Source organism: Gasterosteus aculeatus, chromosome 4 (genome assembly GCF_964276395.1).
Source record: "Gasterosteus aculeatus chromosome 4, fGasAcu3.hap1.1, whole genome shotgun sequence".
Classification (NCBI taxonomy): Eukaryota; Metazoa; Chordata; class Actinopteri; order Perciformes; family Gasterosteidae; genus Gasterosteus; species Gasterosteus aculeatus.
In genome coordinates this window covers 34,072,053-34,096,558 of record NC_135691.1, presented here as the reverse complement: position 1 = coordinate 34,096,558, position 24,506 = coordinate 34,072,053, and the positions used below count along the sequence as shown (strand labels likewise).

The window sequence follows — 24,506 nt, the reverse complement described above, 5'->3', positions numbered from 1 at the left end:
TTAAGACAGGAACATTTGATTAGAACTGTTAAATATTAATATTTTAAATTAATGCGTTCATCCCTTAATCTAGTTAGCTTTTATTTTTTAAACCAGCTAACCCATTTCCGGTCTTTCGCTGGCTAATTGCGATAAATTGACGCAGCGTCTTTAAACTGAATCCACAGGTTTCTCAACAACTCAGTGGCCGGTCGACCCACAGCCAACCGACCAATCAGATCTCTTGCCGGTTTCCATGCGCGTTGCTGCTTCTAATTTGATTGACAAGTGACGCAGCCAATCAGGAAAGGCTTTGACTATTCCTGCGACGAATCACGTTAAGCCAAGAATACCTCTGGTTTAAGCCCGCCCCCGCTGGCAGAGAAACAGCCAATCAACGTCCACAGGATAAAACTTATCATTTTAAAACATCACATACTTTCATCGAGCACACCTTTATGTTTTAATGCAAATATTTCTCTATAACGTTCTTGGTACTACTTTAACAAAGTTTTTAAAGGTTACTTGTAACTCCTACGTTTTCTCCTCTACAGAGTGCTTTATAAGCTTACAAGTTGAGTCAAACATGCGGTGACTAAAGATGAACAAAAAAGGTGGAACACAAAAGTCTATTTAAAAAAAAAGAGAAAGTCAGACAACTACAGAGAAATGAACCACCAGCGGCGAGCTGAAGGAAGGAAATGATGAACAGATAAAAAGACAACTGACGAAGCAGAAAACGGGGAGATAAAGGTCGACATCAACGTGCTGTTACACGTGTGCACAATTCAGAGACGTCAACAGGAGAACAAAAAAAACAGCAAAAGAGAGTTCAACTTCAAACAAAGCGAAACGTTTGTCTCTACTAACCTGCATCTTTAAGGGTTATGTACAAGTGTCAGAATGAAAACTATAAATCAGAATGTGTATTTATACTACAAAAGCTTTCTGCTTCTCTCTAGGCCTCAAGTGCTGCAGGAGGCGCCAAACATAACCGGTGTTTCATCACGTTCAGCCACCCTTCTCTTTGGGTACAGCTCTTTTTAGTTAGGGGTGGGGTACATTGGCGGGTGTCCCCGCAGTCTTCTTCCTGTATGAAACTGGAGACTAGAAAAAGCAGGTGTCCCGCTGAGCGGAGGAGAGGAGAGCGCTTCATGTTCTGTCCCGGATGTTGTCACTCAGGAAGACGATGTTGTCTGGAGAGAACAAAACAAAGTGGTTTAAGTAACACGAGTCCATCTTTTCACATCAGCGGACGGGTCGGTGACCCGAGGACACTGAGCACAGTCACCTGCGATGATGGTGGTGGCCTGGCGTCTGACTTGGTTCTTGTCCACGTACTCGCCGTAGTCCAGTTTCCCCTCCACGAGGATCCGGGAGCTGAAACAGACACTTTGAATCGGTCAAAACAAAAAGGACCTCAAACTTCGTACTTTGGGCTGAAAACGAGTTTATAAATGAGACTAAATAAAACAACGCACAGAGCGTGTATGCTTCCTCTCAGCTGTACCATCAAAGCACGTACTAAATGACCAAATGTACTCCAGGTCGTACCCTTTCTTGACGTACTGGTAGGCCACGTCTCTCAAACCCGGCTTGAACACAGACACGCGGTGCCACGTCGTCTTCTGACTGATGTCCCCTGGAGTCACAACAACACATGGATTGTCCTCTTTACACACAACTTTGCGTGTTACTGTTAATAATATATACACGCATATATGCAATGCTATAAACATGCAGCACCTGATTTATTAGTCTTATTGTGAATTAACTTAATTCATTTTAAACCTCCTAACTTGCAGGGATGCCCATTTCCATTTGTTTATTTAATTGTAAATATGCATCCAATATTCTTTATTTGCAGTGCTTTGATTATTTGTTTTATCTTACTGCGTTTATTGTTATGCAAGAAATACGGATGCAAATTCCTAATATGTTTATAATCTACTTAAACTGATACTAAAAATAAACAGGAATAGAATAGAAAAAATACTAGAACATAATATCAACGTAATATAAATATGAGTCGGTAACTGGAACAGCATTCCTCATTTGTTATCCTTACACATACTTTAAAACAAACTATTCTCACTGTCAGAAGACGCGGCGTGACAGTGACCTCTAGTGGACGACGACTCCTACTACAAAAAGCGCCACATCAAATACTGTAATTGCATGTTCTTCCATCATCAGCATCACATCACACCCTACCTGTGGGGCTCGTCTCTCCGTCTCCAGAGCGCCACATTTCATTGGTCGCCAACGAGAAGATGGTGACCGGGTTACGACCCTCCACCTGTCTCATCACCGGGTCCTGACCCACTCGGCCCAGCAGCTGCACGCGGTTTATCGCTGGAATGCAGACGTTTCGTATCAGTCATGCGTACTTGTTGAGAGACCGGCAACGTACGGACCCCCCCAGAACTCACATCTCTCCAGGATGAGGCTGGCGTCCGTGCTGCCGCATCTCACCACCTGCCTGAGGATCTGTGGAGGGACGGCGTTAAATATTTACGGTCTAAAGACCAGCGAATGCGGAGCTCATCTCCCTAATTGCACATTTTCACCCCTTCATTTCTCCTCAATTGAGGTGTTTTCTTTGGATGAACAATGCAGTTAATAGAGCGCAATTTAAATCAAACGTCAAAAGACATGAAGACTTGATTTTGCACATTTTATAAACCAAACAACTTTGTATTTAATTAAGAGACTACTTGCAGAGTAACCACGCCCCTCTGCTCACCTGTGAAGAGGCTCTTCTCAACATCTTGTCCGCACTGCACACAGCTGGGGACACTTTAAAGAGACTGATCGGAAAAACAACATCAACAAACAGCACCTTAAAGAGAGACGAAGCATCACGCGCACTAAAAGAGGTTTTATAACGGATACGAGCACGACCGTCGTTATCGAACTATGTGAATTGACTACATCGATAACCAAACGCTCTCCACTTTAATTGGCCGCAGATCGATGCAAGTCCCACATATCGACGTGTGTGACTGCGGGACGGACAGCGTGGACTCGAAGGGGCTTCTGTAAATCTCCCGCCACGCGGATGTGGAAATAAAGAAGCGAAATCGAACATTTAACAACGTTTGAAATCCACCGCTTAGGGGGGGGGGGTCAAAGGTCACGGACACCTGGAGGTCGCGCGACGTGTGCTTGGTAGAAAACGGTGTCAAAGTTTCCCGAAAGAAGGACATGACAAGCGGGCTGAGAACTCACCAGGCGGCGGACTTCTGAAAAGCCTTCGGTAACCTCACGCTGCTTCCGGTCCGTCCGTCAAACGGGTCCGACCAGCTACCAGAAGACAGAAGTTCCGCACAGTAAATGACTTAACAACGAATTAACCTATTTGATCGATTTTGAACATTGGACAGATAATAGTGTTTAATATTAACACACATTATAATTTAAAATATTGGTAACAGTAGCATCGCTGTTACCAATATTTTAAATTATAATGTGTGTAATACTAAAAACAAGATAGTATGTTAAGATGGAGTAAAATGCCTAAACATGCAAATAGGTGCTAAATAAACTTGTATTTATTAAGTAGTATTTTTAAAGATGCAGTTAAGAGCAGGAGATTTACGCCTTGTTTGTAATTCTTCACAAGTTCACCCAGGTGTCTGATAATCACAGCCAACATAAATGACATAACGTTCCTAAGATTATATCCTGCACTTGATGTTATGACTTTAATAAGCTGCTACATAACTATAGACCCTGACAATAGAGATTTTGACTACATGCAACTATTATCGTATCCCCTAATTACATTGTTTCTTAAATCCACAAAGGCTTCAATCGACACTGTAATAGATTCATTGGATACAACTGCAGATAATTGCAACATGAGCAAGTGGGATACATTAATAATACAATAGCCACGACAAAAAAGTATTTTTTTTGAGACCTTGCCCACATACCTCTGACCAAGGACACAGTGTGATACGAGTGTTACATTTCGGATTGAGACCTCCCCCCTTTAAAGGATTTCCAACCCAAGGAAAGCGAGCAGAAGGGGTTTAAAGTCCGCCGGAGAGCTTGCAGGCAGTGCCAGACCTCCCCGAGCCGGCGTGGACCTGCTGGCAACGTGCCTCAAACCGCGTGAGTCAAACTACACGGAATCACATTGTGAGCACGTTCAACTTTGGGTGTTCTGGGTGTATTTTTATACTTTTGTAGTGCAGGAAAGATTTGTTGGTTTCTAAAACTTCCGATTTTGACTTTAATAAGCTGCTACTTAATAACTATAAACCCTGACAATATATATTTTGACTACATGCAACTATTATCTTATCCCCTAATTACACTTTATAAAATCGCTAATTGAGATGAGTACGTTTTTACGGTTACATTTAAACCTGCGCAGCTTTTTCAGCAATTACAACGCTGCAGAAAACACACCGACCAATTACATGCGTTATGATCATGTCACGTGATGCCGCTCCGCCAATCACACACGTGTTTTCCCTTAAACGTCTGCGGGCGGTGCTCATCGGCACGGCAGAGAGAACTATGCGGGGTAGAGAGGTCATTATGACCCGCTCTTTAAACAGAAAGAGGGACTTTAACCTGGAAAGGACGTCTTTATATGTCTCATCACGTCATTATAAGTCCACAGCCTGTGGTGATTATTCAAAAGGGAGATTTATGTGAATCTTCTCAGCAAACATACCCAATAAATATCCAAACGAAGGCTCATAAAATGAGCCACAGTAGAGCTCAATGCGAGCTGAATCCTAAAACATTAATTCCCTTTTCTTCAATTGTGTCACCAGAAAGGAATAGTGCTGCTTCTAATAACCACTGACAAAGTTCTTTTTTAAAACATCAGAAGTATATATTGTTGTATTTTCTTGTGTTGAATCACTTCACAATAAATGTAAAGCTGTACACCTCAATGTAATTGTCAAATTAATGACTTTATTTTAGGAGTTACATTTTACAAAAGCTTTCTGTTGTGTAACTTATTCTTAAATGCGTCCCTTTGTTGTGGTGTTATAGTGCTGGACCCAGGAGCAGCGTTCAGCCAGAAATTGTTAAGTGGCTTTATTGGGGGGGGGGTTGGAGGAACGCTCAGCAAACCTGAGCAACCGGAGCAAATACGTTGACGATGTTCTTTAACCGTAGCGCAAGTTTGAGGAGCGTGAACTGTGACCGACACCATGTAGCTCAGGATTTATACAGACCAGCAGACATCGCAGCAACCAGCACGTTCGGTTCTTCACAATAATTAAGACACGACACCGTTGTGCTCCTTGGAATATAATTAAAGAAGTGTCTCAATGACACGTGTAAACTTTACATTGACTGCTGGACCTCCAGTGTTTGTTCCAGTGAGATTCCTCTCCCTCAAAACTGGACTCTGGTTGCTACCATCAAACCTCTGAAGGATGTGACGGCCTCTGTGTGGTTCAGTGGTCCCTCTCTCGGGTAGTAACCGTCTTTGACCTGAGTTGATGACCTTCACTGCCATCCACATGTCAACCATGGCTCGATTACCCGGCTTGGTTTATTTAAGTTATAAGTTCCAAAAGCTATGTTTTAGTTTATTCCTTAGCTAAATAAATGACTTTTGATCAGTTACGCTGCCTCCTTCCCTCTTTTGTCCCTTGAGCCAGTTTATGACCAGGACGACTGGTGAATCGCAGTAAAAGTGTTGCATTGCAACCTTCAAAGGAGATCATCAGTTTGCTACCAAACTAAACCCCTTCTTTTAATTTATTGTTTTATTCATTATTAGCTCACTTATTCCTTCCCTCTTTTTTTAAATAGCAAATCTGACTTTATGAAGCGTTCAAAGGACAACGTCCCTTTTTAATATGAGACGAGATGTCTGATAATAAGAAGGTGCTGATAGAACAGTTCCCTCCCTGTGCTCACATCCATGTTTTCAACAATGCTTGAAGAACTTTCTTTGCAAGGGAAGGATTCTTAATGGGACCCATTAAAGAAGCCCAGTATGGAACCGGTAGTTACCATGGTTACGCTCCTCCATCCCCTTCGTTCACTTGTCCGCGCTGCCGGTGGGAACCGAGGACCCTCCTCACCCGTGTTGCTTTTTGCTCGTCTCCTCAGACCATCGTCCACCATGTCCCCGGCCGTCCCTCCGGTCCTCTCTGTCGTCCCCTCGCGGGCTCTGGTGGACGAGACCTTCAGGGTGACGGTGCAGAACCTGCCTCCGGGCTCCGCGGTGACACTTCACTCCCTCCACCGCTCCGATGACGAGGACATGTGGGAGGCCTTCGGACACTACGTCAGCGACCAGGGAGGAAGCGTCTCTGGTGAGCTCACCTTCAGACACACACCTCAACTGTGTGTGTGTGTGTGTGTGTGTGTGTGTTTGTTTGTTTTGTTGACATTTAAAAAACGTCTGCAGTTTCAGATGATTTCTGCTTTGGGGGAACCTACACGGGGAAAGAAGCCATGGGGTTGCTGTGGAGTATGCGTCCCGTCCCGGGCAGCCGCGAAGGCCTCAGGTAAAACGTCCAGTGACGTGAAGGTCGCATTAAGGTCTCGGCCTTGATACTTTGAATCTCTGTTCACCCCGCCGAGGTTGAGGAAGCGGGACGTCTGCACCCCCCAGCTGGTCCACATCTCGGTCTACGGCGGGCACGCGGAGCAGGGCTTCGCAGTGCGGCCTCCTCTGGCCTCGGTGCTGTCGGAGAGGTGGTTCATGGGTCCAGGAGTCCGGAGGGTGGAAGTCAAAGAGAAGGGAGCGCGAGGGACGCTGTTTATACCTCCAGGTCCCTCCTCAGGAGCGCGTCCTGCTCTTACACCGTCTGTGTGTTTTAGGTAGATGTCTGACGATCAGTAAAACCTCTCATTCCGTGCCTCAGGTCCAGGACCCTTCCCCGGCGTGTTGGACATGTGGGGCGGAGGTGGGGGGCTGTTGGAGTATCGGTCGGCCCTCCTGGCGTCTCACGGTTACGCCTCTCTGGCGCTGGAATATGTCAACCCCGGTGAGCTGGAGTCGGCCGACATAGAGTTCAAGTATTTTGAGGTTTGTGTTTATTCATATTTCAAAATAAAACGCTTGTATGGCTCATTTTGTTTGGAGGGTGGTCCGTCTCAATGTCTTAAATCCCCACAGACGGCGTTTAATATAGTCAGGCTCCATCCCCTAGTGAGCCCAGACAGAGTTGGATTTTTCGGTCTTTGCCTCGGCTCCATCATGACCAATTATTTGGCGGCCGAGAGCACCGCCATCAAGGCAAGTACAACACGCAAAACGTCTGGGAGAACTTTCAGTCCCGATCGAGAGGAGAACCGCGAGGTCTTGACAGTGAACCGCGTGTTTTGTTCCAGCCTCGTTGTTGCGTTTGTGTCAGCGGCGTCCACCTTTATCCACGCGGGGCGGCTTTCACGGAAGTCTACCAGGCGATCACCCTGTAGGTAACACAAGCAGCACAAAGCCAGTGCACGCACACACACACACACACACACACACACACACACACACACACACACACAGTTGTACTGATGCCGCGGTGAATCATTGTTTTTACGACAGGAAAGCTCACAAGGTACGACTGGATGAGAACAACCACGAGATCTGGCGGTACAGGGAACTTCCGATCCCTGGTGACCTCTCTGGGAAAGTTGACGTAAGTACTTGTTGCACTGTCGAAACACAATGAGACGATGTGTCGGTTTCGATCACCGTGGCGACGTCCTCTTCTGCTGTCAGTCAGTGCGTTGCAGTGAAATGTTAAAACATGTCTCATGTTGTTCCGCTTTGTTTCAATGGTTTGAGTTGATACAACGTTAGTCTCAGTCAGCCGTCCATCTTCTGACTTTCACTGAGCCTCCCTTCCCCTTAGTGGTGAGATGGGGACACCTGCTGGTCGACCTTGACACGACACATCTCCATTACAGCAGAAAACTAGTCGCCGAACAAAAACAATGGTTATAAAACAACTTGAATACATCTATGTTACACTTACACTATATTACACGTGTGGCGGTTGGTCCTCTTGAAGGTGGGGAGAATAAACTGCCCGATGTTGTTGGTGAACGGCCTCGATGATCAGAACTTGCCCACAGTGGAGGCTGCTGAGGATGTGAGTGTGCACACACACACACACACACACACACGGCAATGAGGTGGCGTTAAGAGCTGTTTGTGCTCGTCAAAACTGCAAAGTGAAGAAGAGCACCGATGAATTTGCCAAAGTCAACTTGTTGCATTTAAATCGTGGGAATAACTAAATGTTAAATTAATAATGTATTTGTTACAACCAGTGCAACAATGGACTAAACGACTGAGGCCTAAATAAAATTCCACAACTGCAATGAAAAAGGATATTTTTGTGTTCTTTTAGGTTTATTTTCCTAAAATAATCTGGAGATCATTTGGTGAAGACAGTCTGTCAGACAACAAAAAAACAATGAAGTCTGCTGTTTTGACCTTTTAAACCCCCCTAGATGGCCCGCATGATGCGAGCAGCGGGGAACGACCACCTGCTGACCAGGATCGAATACCCAGCTGCTGGACATCTGATCGAGCCGCCCTACTCGCCTCACTTCAGAGCCACCAAGTTCATAAAGCAAAACCGAGAGAAGGGTGCGTTTTTGAAGCCGATCAAATATCTTCTGATGTTCTGTTTCTGTGTTGCCACGATGCATCTGACCATCGCTACATGTGGCGCGTTCCAGTGACTCTACTTTGGGGAGGACGAACCAAACCTCATTCAGATGCTCAGGAGGACTCCTGGAAAAAGATCTTGGCTTTTCTACAGCAGCATCTGTACGCCAACAACCCTCCCAGAGCCAAGATGTGAAGGCCCGAGGAGCGCGCGCGTCGCCGCGGCAACCTCTGCAGGAAAAGGTGGCGCCGCGTGACAAGACGGCGTCCATTAAACGATGATGCAGTTAAAAGGTCGTTTTGGTCAGCTCGTGCCTGTTCACATTATTTAGTGTCCATAAAACCATTATTCATTGAAATGAATGTTTCAGTTTAAATGCTTCACCCACAGAAGAGTTTCAAGAGAAAATGTCCAAAAAATGATATTATTAAAGATGATTAAACTATATTTGGTGTTTAATTTGTAGTGTTTGAGACGACTTCCACTTCAAAACCTTTTATTCAGAGCGTGTAAAGGACATTTACACGTTTTTTTTAAACACACAGAGGGCGAATCCAAACATTCAGGGAAGGATGTTCACACAACAGATGTTTTAGTGTCAATTAGCAGCTGACTGCATGCTAACATGCTACAGAGGAGTTCTGCTTCACGGCAGTAAAGGAATACTGATAAGAAAAAACAGTTATAGAAAGAAGTGCTTTCGTGATTAATTCTGCTGAGTTCCTTGTTTCACTCGTCCCGCTCAGTTCATCCACTGCAGAGCACAAACCCACCATCACCCGTGCCGGTGGAGAGTCAGAATCTGGCCGAGCAGGTGGAGGGTCGGTTGGCTGATCGGGTAGTGAGGCGGCAGCTTCTCCTCGGCGCACGACAGCTTCACCGAGTACCTGCAGGGGGGTGGGGGTGGAGCCCATTAGAGCGCTTCCATTAGAGTCCTAATTAATGCCTCCACCCGACTAGATCTTTGATACAAAAATAATATGCAGCGCTATATTCTATAATGTAGCATTCTACATAATAAACACTTTAACTTTTGATACATCTAAGTATAGTATAGCTTGGAGCTACACCTTGACCAGTTTGCATATGTCTGTAAACCCCGGGAGGTTTATTCAAGTGGACCCCTGAGGAGGGGCCACAAATCCGATTGAAATGTGCGGACTTCCACGGTGGTCTCGGACGGCGTCCGTAGCAAAACCCTCAACAAACGATGTGCCGACGCACCTGAACTCCTCTCTGAAGTGGGAGCGCAGGTGCTGGGCCAGCTGCTCGTTGTACTGCAGGCAGGCCAGCAGCAGGCGGCAGCGCTGGAACAGCAGAACGGACTGAAGTGGACTCAGGAAGGATTCCTGCGGGTCCGACAGAACCTGGACCACCTGCTGGACCTGGTACCCCATGAAGGACAACTGCAGAGCGGTGGAGGAGAGGCTTTTAAAACGTGTCTCAGGGGGAACCGTCCTTCGATATCGTTTAGAGACGTGCGTGTGGAAGAAGTTCGATGTGTTGGTGTTGCTGTATGAGTACCATTTGGGGATGAGGCTGCAGGACGCCGAGGATCCAGCCAATGGACAGGAAGTGGTCAGCGGAGGAACATCTGCTGGCCTAAAGTTTGAACAAAGCGTAAAGTCACAACCAGCAGAGGCCAGATCACCTGATCATCGCAGACCAGGTATGTTTCTTGTATAAACTCACGTCGTGGCCTAAAAGCAGCAGCTCAAAGAGCAGCGAGCAGGCGGCGTCCAGGTACTCGGCGAGCAAGGCCTGCCGCTGACAGAAAAGCACGGCGGGGGGGGGGGGGGGGGGTGTTAAAAACCGGCGAAATCAACGGGCGCGGTGGACGCGAGCGGCGAGGAGACTCACCTCGCAGTCCGTCGGTGACCTTTGGTCCTCTGCGTCACACATCAAGGCCCGCAGCATCCTGGAGGCCAGGGCTCCTCTGGGGGGGGAGGAGGAGGAGAGGGGTGATGAGGAGCAGCGGCTGCATCCAGCAGCTCTATAAAGGACGAAGTGTCTGGGTCTTTACTTTTTGGCGGAGAGCAGGTTGAGCCTGGCGGGTTCGACCTCCGTCTCTCTGAACATGACGGCGAGCGTCTGGGCGATCAGGGCGCTCAGTCTGCACGGGAGCATCAAGCCAATCAAGCTGCACGTTTGCATTACTGCATATTCAGGCGTTAGTTGACCACGAAACCAACGGGTTTATTCCCAGAAGCTTCATCTCTCGTGAGAGAATCAATGTCCAACACACACACACACACACACACACACACACACACGCACACACACACACACCTTCTCCAGCAGCCGTAAGTGTGTTGTATAAAAACAAAGCAGCTTATCAGCTCAATGGGTTATTTCCCCGTTTGGATTAAGAATCTAAGATCACACACGCAGACACACACACACACACACACACACACACACTCTCTCTCTGGAGCTTACAGTAGCTGATCTGCTGTGGAGACTCCGCTGGGGCTCTGGGGGCCGTGCAGAGCTTCCTCCAGAGTGAGAACCAGGAAGTCCAACAGCTCGCTGGACTGAAGCACAACAGGGAATCCTCACAACCACACAAGCGTTTAACAGCGGCGTCACGACACAACACGACCACTAACGACGGAGGCCCGACGTGTCTCACGTTCCAGAAGAGGCGGCGCAGGGAGACGTCGCGCTGAGCGGCGGTTCTCAGCTCCTGCAGCAGCAGGTAGAGGCTCTCCACGCTGATCCCCTCCTGCAGGAGCTCACAGCTCAGCTGACCGAACAGGTGAGCCGTCCGCTCCCAGCTGCACACGCACACACACACACACACACACGCACAGCCGGTCACAGACACGCATGATTCTGCTTCTCTCACAGCTTTGTGATACAGGAGAGCTCGGTTACCTGGCGGCAGGGAGTCGCGTTTTGGGACAGGAGTCAGACGAGGCCCTTTTGTGGAGGGGGTCCAAGGACAGCGTGGACCTCTGCACACACACACACACACACACACACACACACACACACATAAAGGAATGTCCATTCCCTTCTGAATCAGATTGTGTGTCTAGATCGCACCGATGGAGGACGCGTATGGACCCCGTCGGTACGCGTCCCTCCATCGCGGCGTATCGCCGGCTGGCCGGTGACCCGCTCACCATGATGAAGCTGTTCCAGGAGCTCTGCAGGTGGAGGTAAAGTCTGGACGCGTTCGACACGGCGTAGAAATGCAGCTCGGCCTCCCTCTCCTGTCCGCCGCTCGCCGAGTCCCTCCTCAGCAGGCGAGACAGGACCGAGCCGATCCTCCTCGGGACCTGGACATCGGGTCATCGGGTCAATGAGGAGGAACCAAAAACCCAGAGGGGGGGGCGGGTGGGGGGGTGACATGGTGTGTACCTGCCCAGTGTCGGGGAAGTGAAGCCCGCGGCTGTCCGGCGAGAGAGGCGAGGTGGGCGAGCCGGTGGGGGAGGGCGCCGTGGAGGGGGGCCGGTCGGGGGGGTGCGGGACCCCGGCGAGGCCCAGGCTCTCCGGGTCCGGGCAGGAGGCGGAACGCGAGGGAGGTAATGGGGGAAGCTCCCCGGGGGGCCTGAGGGACAGGAAACAGACACCAGGACGTGTTTTTCCTCTTGTTGAATGAGTTTAATGACCCCCCCCATGTCCTCATTCGCTGAGTGACATAGTTGAGGAATTCAGGACCCCGCCTCCCGCCCCCCAAATAGAAAACAGGACGCGAAGGGCCGAGAACAATTTTACTGAAAAGTTGACACAAATACCTTAAATTTCACATTATAATTAGATTAAAAGCTGAAAAACGGCACAACTTGTTCGCATTAATTCAGATGTGCATGTTTTAATGTTTAAAGTGTAATTCTTCACTTTTTCTTTAAAATTATGTAAATCTTATCCACCACAATTACTTTCATGTTTTGGATAAAATGCAGAAGTCAGTACAGTTTATACCTCTGGCTGGATGAAACAATCTATTTTAAGACAAAGGTAAAAAAACAAAAAACTGTTTTAACGATAATAATAATAAACAATATATTGAACTTTCATGATAATTTCTGGGGAAAATAAATACATTTGGGTCTCTGTGACGAGTCAGAGGAACCGAAGAACGACGCGCCGAGCGAGGTGAAACTTATTCAATAAGTCAGGAGCCACCTGAGACCCGGAGGAGGATCATCACGGCGCCGTCAGCGCGAGGTCGCTTTCACTCATTGCTCAGTCGATCCCTTTGTGAAGAGCGTGGAACCACGTGGAAACACCACCGTAAAGGCTTCGTGGCTCAAAGGGTTTGTCCGTCTCCCTGACGACCGGACGCGTTAAAAACTGATCATAAAGTGACAGCTGGAATCACTGAAGCAGGAACCGGGCTTCTTTTTGCACCAGCGGTTAAAAACAGTATTTGGCACTCAAGAGTTAAAAAGTAAAAGCAACCGCAGCCGGTCTCAGGTTCTATTGTGTGTGTGTGTGTGTGTGTGTGTGTGTGTGTGTGTGTGTGATGCTCACCTCTGTGCAGGATGTCCTATCAAGGAAACAAAGACATGGGGAGAGTTAAAGTTACACAAAAAGGCCTCGAAGGAAATGAGCCAAGAGACGAAGGACACATGAGCCTCACTGCTGCCGTTTGTTACAGATTTTAAAAATTAAAAAAGGACCATTGAATAACTTTTCTCCAAACCTGCATCAAATTACAGGAGTTTTTCTCAAATAAAAGTTGTCACACAGTTTCCCTTGATCTCTCGTGTTCAGTTAAAAGTCGCAGATTATTGGATAAGAAGTCGACGTATTCGTCGCCCCCCCCATTGGTCAGCCGACTGCGCCTTTGAAGCGTCGGGTTCGCCGTTCCGGCCGTCGCCATCTTGGCTTTTTTGGCACCGATGAACGGAAGAGACCTTGTTCGGACTGAGTAGTGACTCAGAGGCGCCTTAAAAGCATCTGGCAGAGACCTGTCAATCACAACGTAGCCCCCCCCCCTCACTATAGCATTCCCTGCTTGATGATCTATCACCTGCTCTTCCTCCTCGGCCACGGCCGCCATTACAAACAACGGGGATCTAACTTGAAAATTAATGCATTTGTTACATTTAAGCCCAGCTCTTTACCTTGTAAGGTGTACGTGATCGTCGGGCAGTGGCTGGTCCTGCGAGAGGGCGGGAGCGCGGCGGGAAGCCCCACCCCCCTGTCTCTCCTCAGCCAATCACGGCCTCTCACAGCAGGCTTGTCCGTGAGGTAGGTGACTCGAATGTGCTGGCAGAGGTCTCGGCTCCTCCCACGGAGGAAATCTGGGAGGTCGTTGACCTGAAGAGATGAAACAGGGATAAAGATCCGTGTTCTAATATTTACTCGGACGCACAGCAGCGTCTTTTATGGCGTTTAAGATTCTACCTCATTACTTTACATCAGCTTCAATGAATCAAAGCAGGTAATTGAAGTGTAAGTAAAAGTGAAATAATCGTCTCTGTTATTAATTGATGTCCACATACTGTATTCATTTAAATAGAGGGGAGTTTCAGCCTGACGTCTCAGTGAGTCTACAAATAATAATCTGATGGGATTAACTCTGTGGGAAGGAATGTAAAGCTTTGACCTCTGACCTACGTGACATAACAAGGGGGTATAAGAGGCGTGTCCTGCCCCCCGGGGGTCTAGACGGGGTCAATCGGTGTAATCTGATCGCTTCCTGATTAGTCAGAATCTTTATCGAACAGCAAGGAGACGAAAACTGATTCTTTGTTCTTTATCCCGTCATTGATTTAGAACCAGAAGCAGTTTAGTGTAATCCTGACAAATCGTAGGAGTTTCACAGGCACTTTGATTTAGGCTTTCTAAAGGCAAGGTCAGATTACCAGGTAAAAACAGATCATATAATCACTTTAAAAGCAATGCAGATACATAGAAGTGAAGAAGAAATGGGTTGAAAAGTACTACTATATTTTATCAGCTTTATAAAGTTATGATTTAGTCATTAGTCAAGTTTGGAGTGTTAAGAAATCCAGCAATTTATGTATTTTTTAACTTTAAGCCGGGGTACGGTCTAATAAGCGTTTGTATAAATAATGAATTCAGAATAATACCAATAATAATAAGTGAAAGGAGGCCAATAAAAGGTGCTTAAGTGCTTAATCGAGATAGTTTGACACAGAAAAATAAAAACTTTTTAGATAATTGAGTATTCCCATTTTAGAGCACGAAGCAGTTCATCTGAACGGTGGGTTTCCATGACAACTGCGTTGATGACAATGAGGAAGAACTAGAGATCATCGAGAGGTTTCTTTCTTCCGTTAAAAAGTAACTTTAAAATATCTCACTGTTATTTGAACATACATTTAATAGTTTACTATATTAGTTTTTCAATCCAGATTAATGGAGAATTAAGTGACGTCCTGGAGCTGTTTTTCCGTCGATCCCTTAATTGATTAATTGATCATCGTCGGGCTGTGATCGCATCGTTTGAGCGAATCATTTGAAACAAAATTTCCGTGAACTCACCAGCTCGATGTCACGCACGCGCCTGAAGCCGAAGGCCTCGGTGAGCGTGCGCGGCGAGTACTCGGCCAGGTACACGCGCTCGTCGCTCAGCACCACGTGCATGAACACCTTGTTGATGGTCTCCGTGATCACCACGCACGGCTCGTGGGCTCGGATCCGCTCGTACACCGCGCGCTCCGTGTTCCGCTTCAGGAACGAGTCCAGCTTGACGTTGCGGCGGGAGAGCAGCGCACCGGAGCCCGTCCGCGCCATCGCCGGTTACCGGGGGGGGGGGGGGGGGTCGAACTTCGTGGCCGTTAACCTCCGCTGGGGCGCCCGGCGGGGGGTCCCGTGCCGCTTCCCATCCGTTAGCTTTCAACTTACAACGCAAAACGCGAGAGAGGGAGAAACCACCGGGCGACGCTGCTCCCGTCCCGTGAACGTGTGACCCGAGCAGGTGAACCGCCGCCGTGACGCGCCGGCGGCGGAACCGGCGCTCTGATTGGTCCGCGCAGCGAGGGGGGAGCGCTGCTGATTGGCTGCAGTCTCGAAGCGGCTCTGGACGAAGAAAGAACGAGTGATACGCACGCGCTGCAATGAGGCAACAAGGAGTCTCACCGTGTAACATCACACGTGCACAAAACAAACGAGCATAACACACAAAACAAGTGCGTGTACATACAAGCAACATCTATTTATACTATAGTTATAGTTGCATATGTAGAGAGAGAGGGAGAGAGAGAGATATGGGAGGATGAGAAAGGGAGAGAGAGAAAGGTGGGGAGGGGGGGAGAGAGATATGGGAGGATGAGAGAGGGAGAGAGAGAAAGTGGGAGAGGGGGAGAGAGATATGGGAGGATGAGAGAGGGAGAGAGAGAAAGGGGGAGAGAGGGGGGGAGAGAGATATGGGAGGATGAGAGAGGGAGAGAGAGAAAGTGGGAGAGAGGGGGGGAGAGAGAGATATGGGAGGATGAGAGAGGGAGAGAGAGAAAGGGGGAGAGAGGGAGGGAGAGAGAGATATGGGAGGATGAGAGAGGGAGAGAGAGAAAGTGGGAGAGAGGGGGGAGAGAGAGATATGGGAGGATGAGAGAGGGAGAGAGAGAAAGGGGGAGAGAGGGGGGGAGAGAGATATGGGAGGATGAGAGAGGGAGAGAGAGAAAGGGGGAGAGAGGGGGGGAGAGAGAGATATGGGAGGATGAGAGAGGGAGAGAGAGAAAGTGGGAGAGAGGGGGGGAGAGAGAGATACGGGAGGATGAGAGAGGGAGAGTCGCTGCAGCTTTGAAGGGGAGCTTTGTAAATGGACTCAGAGATGAACGCAGAGTTGTTTTACTAACCAAAACACACACACACGCACACACACACACACACACACACACACACACACACACACACACACACACTGGGCAGGAGATCAAGGCCTGTTGTTCCACAGAGGAACAGATCTGTCTTTAACACCATGACTCTGTTGGATGAGGCTGTAAACGTTGTTAATAGGAAGCTCTGTGTTTGAACAGATCTGTGTTTTCCTCACACGAGCATTAAGATGACACATCTCATCGCCCGGATGTACATATACATTTATATACGGATGTATAGTGTCTGTCTCGTGCTGCCAAAAGGCAGATTTTTGGAGGTTTTGTTGGAGAAGTCGCATGACATGGGTCACTTTCCTCCCTCGCTTCTGGTCAGCTGAGTCGCTCTGTGCTCCTTCATCCTCCTCCTCATCCTCTTCATCATCTGTATCTATATGTGTGTGTGTGTGTGTGTGTGTGTGTGTGTGTGTGTGTGTGTGTGTGTGCAGCTGCAAACAAAAGTCGTGGGCTGGCCGGACACACTGTTGTCTTTGTTCTGCAGAAGAACCGTCACATTTCCACCGAAAGAGAAGGAGAGAATGTAGTCACACACACACACACACAAACACACACACACACACACACACACACACACACACGCTGGTTTTAGCATGTTGACCTCCATGTCACTTTGATAAGGTTTAAAATCATTAGTCATTTCCTCCGTTATCTTTTTATTATTGCTTATCTTTGTGCACGTTTTCCTGGTTTGTTGAGTAAGTCATTCATCACCCAATAGGAGATTTCATCTCATAAACTGCAATAAATCTAAATATAAAAAATGCATCCTTCAGTCACATCTATCTTAATGTAGACAATGACTGTCATGGGTTAGTACGCATTAGGTACATAACAATAAAACGATAATAATAACATTGCAAGTGTGAAATGCGTCATTGATTTGAGTACAACGATATGATGCAAATTATTCCATAAAGGGCCATTGTGCTACTTCTACTTTTGGTTTATGTATTTTTTATTGTTGAGTCTGAATTCAACCTTTTAATACAGGCGTTTATATATATTTGTAAACCACCTCTAGTTTACTTATTTTGTTGCAGTCGCTGCTTCTATTCTGTGTTTTATAACCTTACGTGTGTTTTTTTCTCCCATAACTCGTCACTTGGTTCCTCCCGATTCGGTGCCCGCGCGCTCCGCCCGAGTGACGGAAACTATCGAAGGTGGCCGAAGCGAGCCGAACGCCTCGGAGCCGAACCCACCCCTTAAATAGGAGCACGAGCGGGGAGAGACTTGCAGATATTTGACAGTTTTATTTCGAGCTAACTTCTTCCAGACCCGGAGCCGCGATGACTGCTCTCAGCAGCTGGGAGATGTGCCTCAAGTACGCGCTCTTCGTCTTCAACTTCGTCTTCTGGGTGAGAAACACGAATTCAAATGAGAGCAAGATTCACTTCTTATCGATAGCTTTATGCACTTAGCAGATTTACTTTATTCATACCCAGTATGATGCATTTCAAAGTGTAATCATAAGGATATTCAAGTATAGAAATAATGTTCTCCACCTTTAGAAGCTGCAGCAATTCATGTCCACATGAATGCATTAATGATCTTTTTGATTTATCCATTTTCCATAACAGGTACTTTTATTTTTGATACTTGAAGTTCATTTTTATGGCAATAATCTCTTCTGTGTTTTGTGCAGTCGGCACAGATGGAGAAAGCTCCCAGACTTTGCAGTTATGTAGCAACAGAAAAGAAAATACTTTACATCCAATATTTAAATAAATTAAAAGCAGTGATTGTGCATTTCATACCACACCCCCTTGTTTCCTTGTTGTTTTTCTCACAGGTCTGTCAGCTATTCTAAACTCCGTCGTGTTCAGAATGTTAGGATTGTGCATTCGTCTGTTGACATTTTGAATATTCTCCGGTACTCCGAAAGCACGAGTCTGAATGTGTCATTTAAAAGTGATGGAGTCAAACATGTTGGCTATTCAAACAGACCATTCCACTTCCCTCACTGTCTCTGTGACCTCTCACAGTTTGCTTATGCATTAATTTATCTCCATTATGTGATTAATTGATGCGTGCATTCACCTGCCACGAGCAGATGTGCCGACACCGGCACAAACACGCTTTAAATAGCTTTTCCCTTCAATTGTCAAGACAATGCCAATTTTTGTAATTGTCAAAGAGAAAGAAAGGGCTTTTCACATGGTGGTTTAGTTGTGGTGTGGAGGGCCGAGCGACTGCAACTGTTTTCTGGGCGTGCAGGTCAGAGACATAATGATGCAATCCAGCAGGGGGCGTGATGGAGTCCAATCTGTGGTGAAAGCTGCTCATTCAATGGCTTTTATTGCACCTCTCCTCACATCAATGTCTTCCTTTTTAGCTTTTACCCCTCAGAGAGAGAGAGAGGGAGGGAGAGAGGGAGGGAGGTTGTAGCCCCGCTTGGGGACAAAGCTGGTGTTGTTGGTTTCACTGGGTCTACTGGGAGGGGAGGGGAGGGCGGCTCCAGTTACCTCAGCAAACACCACAGAGTCTGTGTTGCGTCAGCAGACGGTATTTGCACAGTTTCCTGTAATTAAAGGTCCGTTTTGGGCCGGTCCGTTTGCCCGTCGTGGGCCGGTGGGCGTCGGGGGGCCTCCGGCCTCCGTTTGATGATTGCATTCACCTGCTCGGGTTCTTCACACCTCGAGGTCCCCTGCCCCGAGATAAGCAGGAAGTGAAGATACCTCCCACACTCCCCAACCCCTCCCACTCCCTCCCTCCCTCCCTCCCCCTGCCTTGCTGAGTCCACCCAGGTCAACCGTGCAAGGGTGTGGTTCACATAAAAGCAAAAACACTCCCCTCCTGTTCTTTTCTGTTTGCCCCACCACAAAGAGGACAAGTTTGCTCTTGAACAGGAGACACTCGCGTGTGGGTTTTTCGTCTTAGAAGCACCTGAATCTCGACGTTGAAGCCATGGCGGCCCTGCAGTGTATCAAGTACCTGATGTTTGTGTTCAACTTTCTCTTCTGGGTATGTACATACACCTGGCACTCTTCTGCTTAGTGCTTTGGAAACCGGTTTCAGGGGGAAGTGAAAACCGTTTAAAACATAAGCCCCAGGTTCTGTGAAATTTGTAGCTGCGTATTGTTTTTGAGGAACCGCTTGGCTTCTGTTTTTTTATAAAACTTAGATTGTAAACCTAAACTGTTTTTAGCCCACAAACTCTTTCTGATGGAAATACAGCTCAATTTGAATCCTTTCTGGGGGCTGATGATGTTCTCCAGTGAGAACTGCAGAGCCCGATTGGTTAAATGCCTCCACCTGATTCCTCCTGGGTCACCTGGTCCCCTGAGAAGAGCAGGTGAAGACTTTGATCTCGTTGAAAGTCACGAGGTGTTCCTGAGAATGGGGAGTTCGCTTCGCTTCGCTCGGTGCCTCTGAGATGAAATGAAGTTGTTCAGAATTTTTTTTCTCTATGATCAGGCAGTTGGCAGAACAAAAAAAATGCATTTTGTGCTCATCAACACTGGATCTGTAATCGCAGCGGAGCTAAAATATTAATATACCATCTCACATTCCATCTTCACGATAATCCAAGTGTAAAACGCCGGTTTTCCATTCGGCGCCTTTTTGCGGCTTTCTTGAGATTCCCGTTCCAGTTCTGTTGTTGTTCCGTCTCCGAACATCTCTGCAAAGTCCCGAGCCCAAGACGTGAGGCCGCGTTCGCCATCCGCCGAAAGGGCAAACAAGTGTCCCCCAATTGAGGGACGTTTTTTTTGTTTATTTGCTTTGTTTTCGGCTGAGCTGACGGGAAGGTTTTCCACCTCTGCTGTGTATTTACTGCCTGGAGGTGTTCACACGTTCTGCGAGTCCACGATTAATGGTTAACGTGTGCAGTGATCCCACAGACTGTACCCACGAGTGGACACACGAGACCGCCGCCTAAAAGTCAGATCCCGCCAGTTTGTTCATTCCAAAATGTCACCCAGCTGTTTTTTGGGGAAGTTCCTCACTGCTGTAAATAAACCGGGTTTATCTTCCCGTCCCGTCTTCCCTACTTGCAGTAATCGTGTTAAATGGGATAAATGTTAAAAATGAGTAATTTCGGTGATGTCTTCCATGCGTTTACCACTGAGGTGGGTAAAGTGTGTGCGTCTGTCCGCTGACTCACGGTTATCGGGCTGAAGGAGGACGTGTCTGCACAATGGCTCCAGTCAGACGTCTCCTCTCGCCTCCGGTTGCACAAGACAAACACGTCAGACTGACTGACTTATGGAAGATCTTCGTGTTGGTTGATGTAAACTTGTGTTTTGCCGTTGCTGTGGACACAGTGAGTCATTCCAGGGTGTATTTACTGAGGTAAATGCCACAGAAGACACACACACACACACACACACACGTGGAATCTGCTCATGCTTGTTTACGGATGAACCAATGTTGTTCTACGAGCTCCGTTAGTTGAGGTTCTGCTGGGTGGGGTTGGAATGTGGAGCGACCAGTCAGGCTTCCTTTTTTTTTTTTTTTTTGCCGCTTCCGGTGTTTCCTGCCGGCTGAGATGCCGCTACCATCGCAGACCCAAAGGCGACGGGCGAGTTTAGTGTCCTTTTTTGGGTTCTGACCCTTTTTGTGTGTGTGTGTGTCCCCGTGGCTCTCGTAGCTCGCAGGTACCGGCGTGCTGGCCGTGGGCCTCTGGCTGCGTTTTGACTCCAGGACGGCGGGACTGTTTGACGGGGAGAACTCGCCCACTGTCTTCTTCACCGGTAAGGACGCGCCCACACACACATCTCGCTGCCGTCTCTCACCTGCGGACCCTTTCCAGGTGTGTGTGTGTGTCTGGGGGGGGGGGCGGGGCCAAGCTACCAAGCCGAGTTCGGGGAGCCGAGCTGCAGGGCGCTCGGGGCAGCTGAGGCCAAAGCGAGGGCGGAGGCCTCATCACACGGCTTCCATTCTCCGCCCCGGCTGACAGGGACCTCTTTGTTACCCCCCCCCTCCCTCCCTTCCCCCCCCCCCCCCCCCTCCACTCGGGGACAAGAGACTCCCTCCCTTCCCGTCACTCGTTGTGTTTTGCTGCCATCAAACTGACAAGGGAAGTGGGCAGTGAGGCGGCAGAGGATTGTTCCAAAAATGACAAACATCTTAACTGCTTGGGAGGAGGAATGTTTGTGCACGTGTGTGTGTGTGCGTGTGTTGTTAGGTGGTCAGAGTCTTGTGTATTTAAAAGGAATGAATCGGCTCCCTCATTAATGCAAATTGGGGAGAAGGTTTCTGCAAAATGGCTCCAGAAAGGTGGTGTGAAGAAAACCCTCCATGTTTCAGTCATCCAGCTGAAGTTATCGACCTGCTCGACTAATCGTTCAGTCTGTGCTGATTGGATCAGTGACCGTGGAGGAGGGAGAATGTGGTCCGAGGCCCCCCCCCCCCCCCCAGGCGTGACCTCATTGTGCATCTGCTCTGCAGGCGTGTACATCCTGATTGCGGCGGGGGCTCTGATGATGGTGGTGGGCTTCCTGGGATGCTGCGGCGCAATCAAAGAGTCGCCGTGCATGCTGGGATTGGTGAGTCATTCTTAATTATATATAAATATTAAAGGTGCAGGAAGCGACCGTTTCTATTAATGGGTCACCTAGAGATTTTCAAGTGGCTGTTTCTGTAAAACTCGTAACGTTTGTAGTGTTTCTTTCAAATCCCCCGTTTTATCAGTTACTCATTACCCACAATGCACTCACCTGTGCCAGTTTTTCTCAATGTAGCGTTGCAGACGCCGACCTTCAGCAAACGACGACTAGTATGATCTCATGAGAACGTTTTTATATCAACAAACGTGCTGACTCTGGTTTTCCTGTCTAGTTCTTCTTCTTCCTGCTCATCATCTTCGCTGTGGAGGTGGCTGCTGGGATCTGGGGTCTCTCCAACAAGGACAGGGTACACAAGACACACACACACACACACACACACACACACACACACACACACACACACACACACACACATTCAGCTGTCAGAGTCTGCAGGTTGTTGTTTTCTTTCTTTGCGTTCAGGTGGTGGAAGACGTCACAGAGTTCTACAAGCAGACTTACACCAACTACAAAGACACCCGACAGGAGGCGCTGAAGGAGACGCTGCGTCTCATCCACTTTGGAGTGAGCGCGCACACACACACACACACACACACACACATTGATAAGTCCCAGTAAACTCCAACGCGTCCTACGTGGAGCGCAGCCGTCACAAATGCACGTGTGGCTTGTTCGTGTGACACCATCCCCTTCATCAGGGTGACCTTTTTATCTGTATTTATCTGGCAAGCCATCTGTCATCACGAATGATCAGTTCACGTTTTAGCCTTTAAACAAACACGGGATCATTGTTTTCTGTACTTTGCACCTGATCTTTATTCCGCATCAATTAATTGATCACTTGTGCGATCTTTGTCTCCGGGAGGAACTAAAGTTGCGGCGTTCTTGTTTCCTCCCCCAGCTCGACTGCTGCGGCCCGACGGGGACGGTGATCGACGCCGCCAAGGACATCTGCCCCAAGAAGGAGGGGCTGGAGATCCTCATCACCACGGTAACGCAACACGCGGCCCCACGGTGACGTCACCACGGGTTCCTTTCTCGGGTGGAACGAATGAACGAATGAATTCGAACCGCAGACCGATGAACTTGTTCCACCTTCCCCTGGTCCATTTATCCCGGCGGGCCTTTTTTAAGAATTAAAAAGCAGTCGACTCAAATCGCCCAAATTTCTCCTTTTCTGTTTTTTTTTTTTTTTCTCAATTAAATCTATTTGTCCTGCTCTCTCCTCCGACAGAGCTGTCCAGCCGCCATCGACGCGATGTTCAACAACAGGCTGCACATCATCGGCGGAGTCGGCATCGGCATCGGGGTCATCATGGCAAGTCTTTATTTATTCTTTTTAGTCTTTATTCGCTCCGTTAGGGTCGACTGTGGCGCCCGGAGTAGAGCCTGTGGCGCCCGGAGTAGAGCCTGTGGCGCCCGGAGTAGAGCCTGTGGCGCCCGGAGTAGAGCCTGTGGCGCCCGGAGTAGAGCCTGTGGCGCATGATTCGCTTTGGATAAAAAGCTTGGACTAAATGACCCGTGACGTTAATGTCAGTGAGATTCCCGCCACCGCCCCGGTGATTTGTTGAGTCACTCAACAAAAACAAACTCATTCCTAAGTGAGGGAGGAAAGGGGGAGATGATGACCTGCACAGGAGTCACCAGTAGACGTACTCCCTGTACACACGCTGAACTTTGACTCCACAGCCGTCTATTCCCCTTTAACGCGTCTCTCCTCCTCCTCAGATCTTTGGCATGATCTTCAGCATGATGCTCTGCTGTGCCATCAAGAGGTCCAGGGACTACGTCTGAGCGGAGACGCGCTCTTTTCACCTTTTTTCTACAAGTGATCTCCGCGTAATCGTCCTAACAGTCGTCTCTTAGTTTACCGCTCGGGTCCGTACGGGAGGAACACACCTGTGAGCGTGCGCGACCCGAGCTGGTTGTTGTTGTTGTTGTTTTGGCTCTTTTCCACTCAGAGGAAACGTGTAATCTCCCCACAAAGTAAACTGAACTGTTGTTCCCAACGTGATGATTCACATCTTAATGCGTCGTGGCCTCTGCGGCCTCCTGGAGGACTGACTGTCGCTGCACTCTGCACATTTGGTGTCATTTAAATTGTGTTTGACGTTTGATCTAACCGGCTTTTTGCTGCGGATTTAAATTTTAGTGCGTGTATTGTTTTTGCTAGTTCCTCAAGTTGCACTTTTTGGATTTTTTTTTTTTATTCTTTTTTTTTAAGATGTGGAGTTTTATGCAAATATTTTGATTTGAAGTTCAGATTTATCTTTTAAAATGCCAAATAAATTAACTCTAGAACAGTGACTTGTGTTGAACTGAGACTTTGTAAGACGTTTGTCAAACATTTCTACACTACACTGTTGGCTGATGATTTAAACGCAACATGTTTCTGGTTAATTTCCTTGAACGGCTGCTTTTAAATCTACAGGAAAATAAAGAAACAGAAAATGTTCCCCCACTTTATTTGGAACATGGCCGATTTGACCGGGTCTGAATTCTGCAATTGCCATTGAATTGTATCTTACATGTGAACACCTTTTCATCAAGCTTCACATAGTAACTTTAAATGTACCAACAGTAACGGTGCCATAGCTACA

The 24,506-nt window shown here is 47.9% G+C and overlaps 4 protein-coding genes across 7 annotated transcripts; 2 read left to right on the top strand and 2 right to left on the bottom strand.

The window, feature by feature from the left end:
- Positions 1-418: 418 nt before the first annotated feature.
- ssbp1 (single-stranded DNA binding protein 1) lies at positions 419-4,138 on the bottom strand. The gene is made up of 8 exons (XM_040173973.2): positions 3,918-4,138; positions 3,211-3,285; positions 2,726-2,789; positions 2,412-2,469; positions 2,194-2,334; positions 1,534-1,621; positions 1,271-1,359; positions 419-1,175 (listed from the first exon to the last, which is right to left on the bottom strand). Exons 3-8 carry the CDS (start codon positions 2,747-2,749, stop codon positions 1,132-1,134), a joined length of 444 nt encoding a protein of 147 aa, XP_040029907.1. The 5' UTR covers positions 2,750-2,789; positions 3,211-3,285; positions 3,918-4,138; the 3' UTR covers positions 419-1,131.
- LOC120817594 (bile acid-CoA:amino acid N-acyltransferase) lies at positions 3,966-9,029 on the top strand. 2 transcript variants are annotated; one of them, XM_040173971.2, is made up of 11 exons: positions 3,966-4,098; positions 6,073-6,278; positions 6,374-6,473; positions 6,550-6,740; positions 6,834-6,997; positions 7,088-7,207; positions 7,303-7,385; positions 7,508-7,601; positions 7,977-8,057; positions 8,422-8,560; positions 8,653-9,029. In XM_040173971.2, the coding sequence occupies exons 2-11, from the start codon at positions 6,086-6,088 to the stop codon at positions 8,775-8,777; spliced, it is 1,290 nt and encodes a 429-aa protein (XP_040029905.2). In that variant the 5' UTR covers positions 3,966-4,098; positions 6,073-6,085; the 3' UTR covers positions 8,778-9,029. The 2 variants fall into 2 exon arrangements, with proteins under 2 accessions (XP_040029905.2, XP_040029906.2); XM_040173972.2 differs by having other exon boundaries at positions 4,002-4,125.
- Positions 9,030-9,061: 32 nt separating this feature from the next.
- c4h12orf56 (chromosome 4 C12orf56 homolog) lies at positions 9,062-15,612 on the bottom strand. Of its 2 annotated transcripts, XM_040173969.2 has the most exons (14): positions 15,048-15,612; positions 13,661-13,856; positions 13,065-13,080; positions 11,949-12,138; positions 11,711-11,866; positions 11,460-11,539; positions 11,215-11,359; positions 11,022-11,116; positions 10,606-10,695; positions 10,443-10,518; positions 10,275-10,349; positions 10,107-10,184; positions 9,807-9,988; positions 9,062-9,469 (listed from the first exon to the last, which is right to left on the bottom strand). In XM_040173969.2, the coding sequence occupies exons 1-14, from the start codon at positions 15,297-15,299 to the stop codon at positions 9,358-9,360; spliced, it is 1,743 nt and encodes a 580-aa protein (XP_040029903.2). In that variant the 5' UTR covers positions 15,300-15,612; the 3' UTR covers positions 9,062-9,357. The 2 variants fall into 2 exon arrangements, with proteins under 2 accessions (XP_040029903.2, XP_040029904.2); XM_040173970.2 differs by lacking the exon at positions 10,275-10,349.
- A 1,986-nt stretch (positions 15,613-17,598) lies between these two features.
- cd9b (CD9 molecule b) lies at positions 17,599-24,213 on the top strand. 2 transcript variants are annotated; one of them, XM_040175453.2, is made up of 8 exons: positions 17,599-17,754; positions 20,988-21,090; positions 21,788-21,885; positions 22,178-22,252; positions 22,369-22,470; positions 22,808-22,897; positions 23,141-23,224; positions 23,635-24,213. In XM_040175453.2, exons 1-8 carry the CDS (start codon positions 17,686-17,688, stop codon positions 23,698-23,700), a joined length of 687 nt encoding a protein of 228 aa, XP_040031387.1. In that variant the 5' UTR covers positions 17,599-17,685; the 3' UTR covers positions 23,701-24,213. The 2 variants fall into 2 exon arrangements, with proteins under 2 accessions (XP_040031387.1, XP_040031388.1); XM_040175454.2 differs by lacking the exon at positions 17,599-17,754 and adding an exon at positions 19,111-19,360.
- Positions 24,214-24,506: the final 293 nt, after the last annotated feature.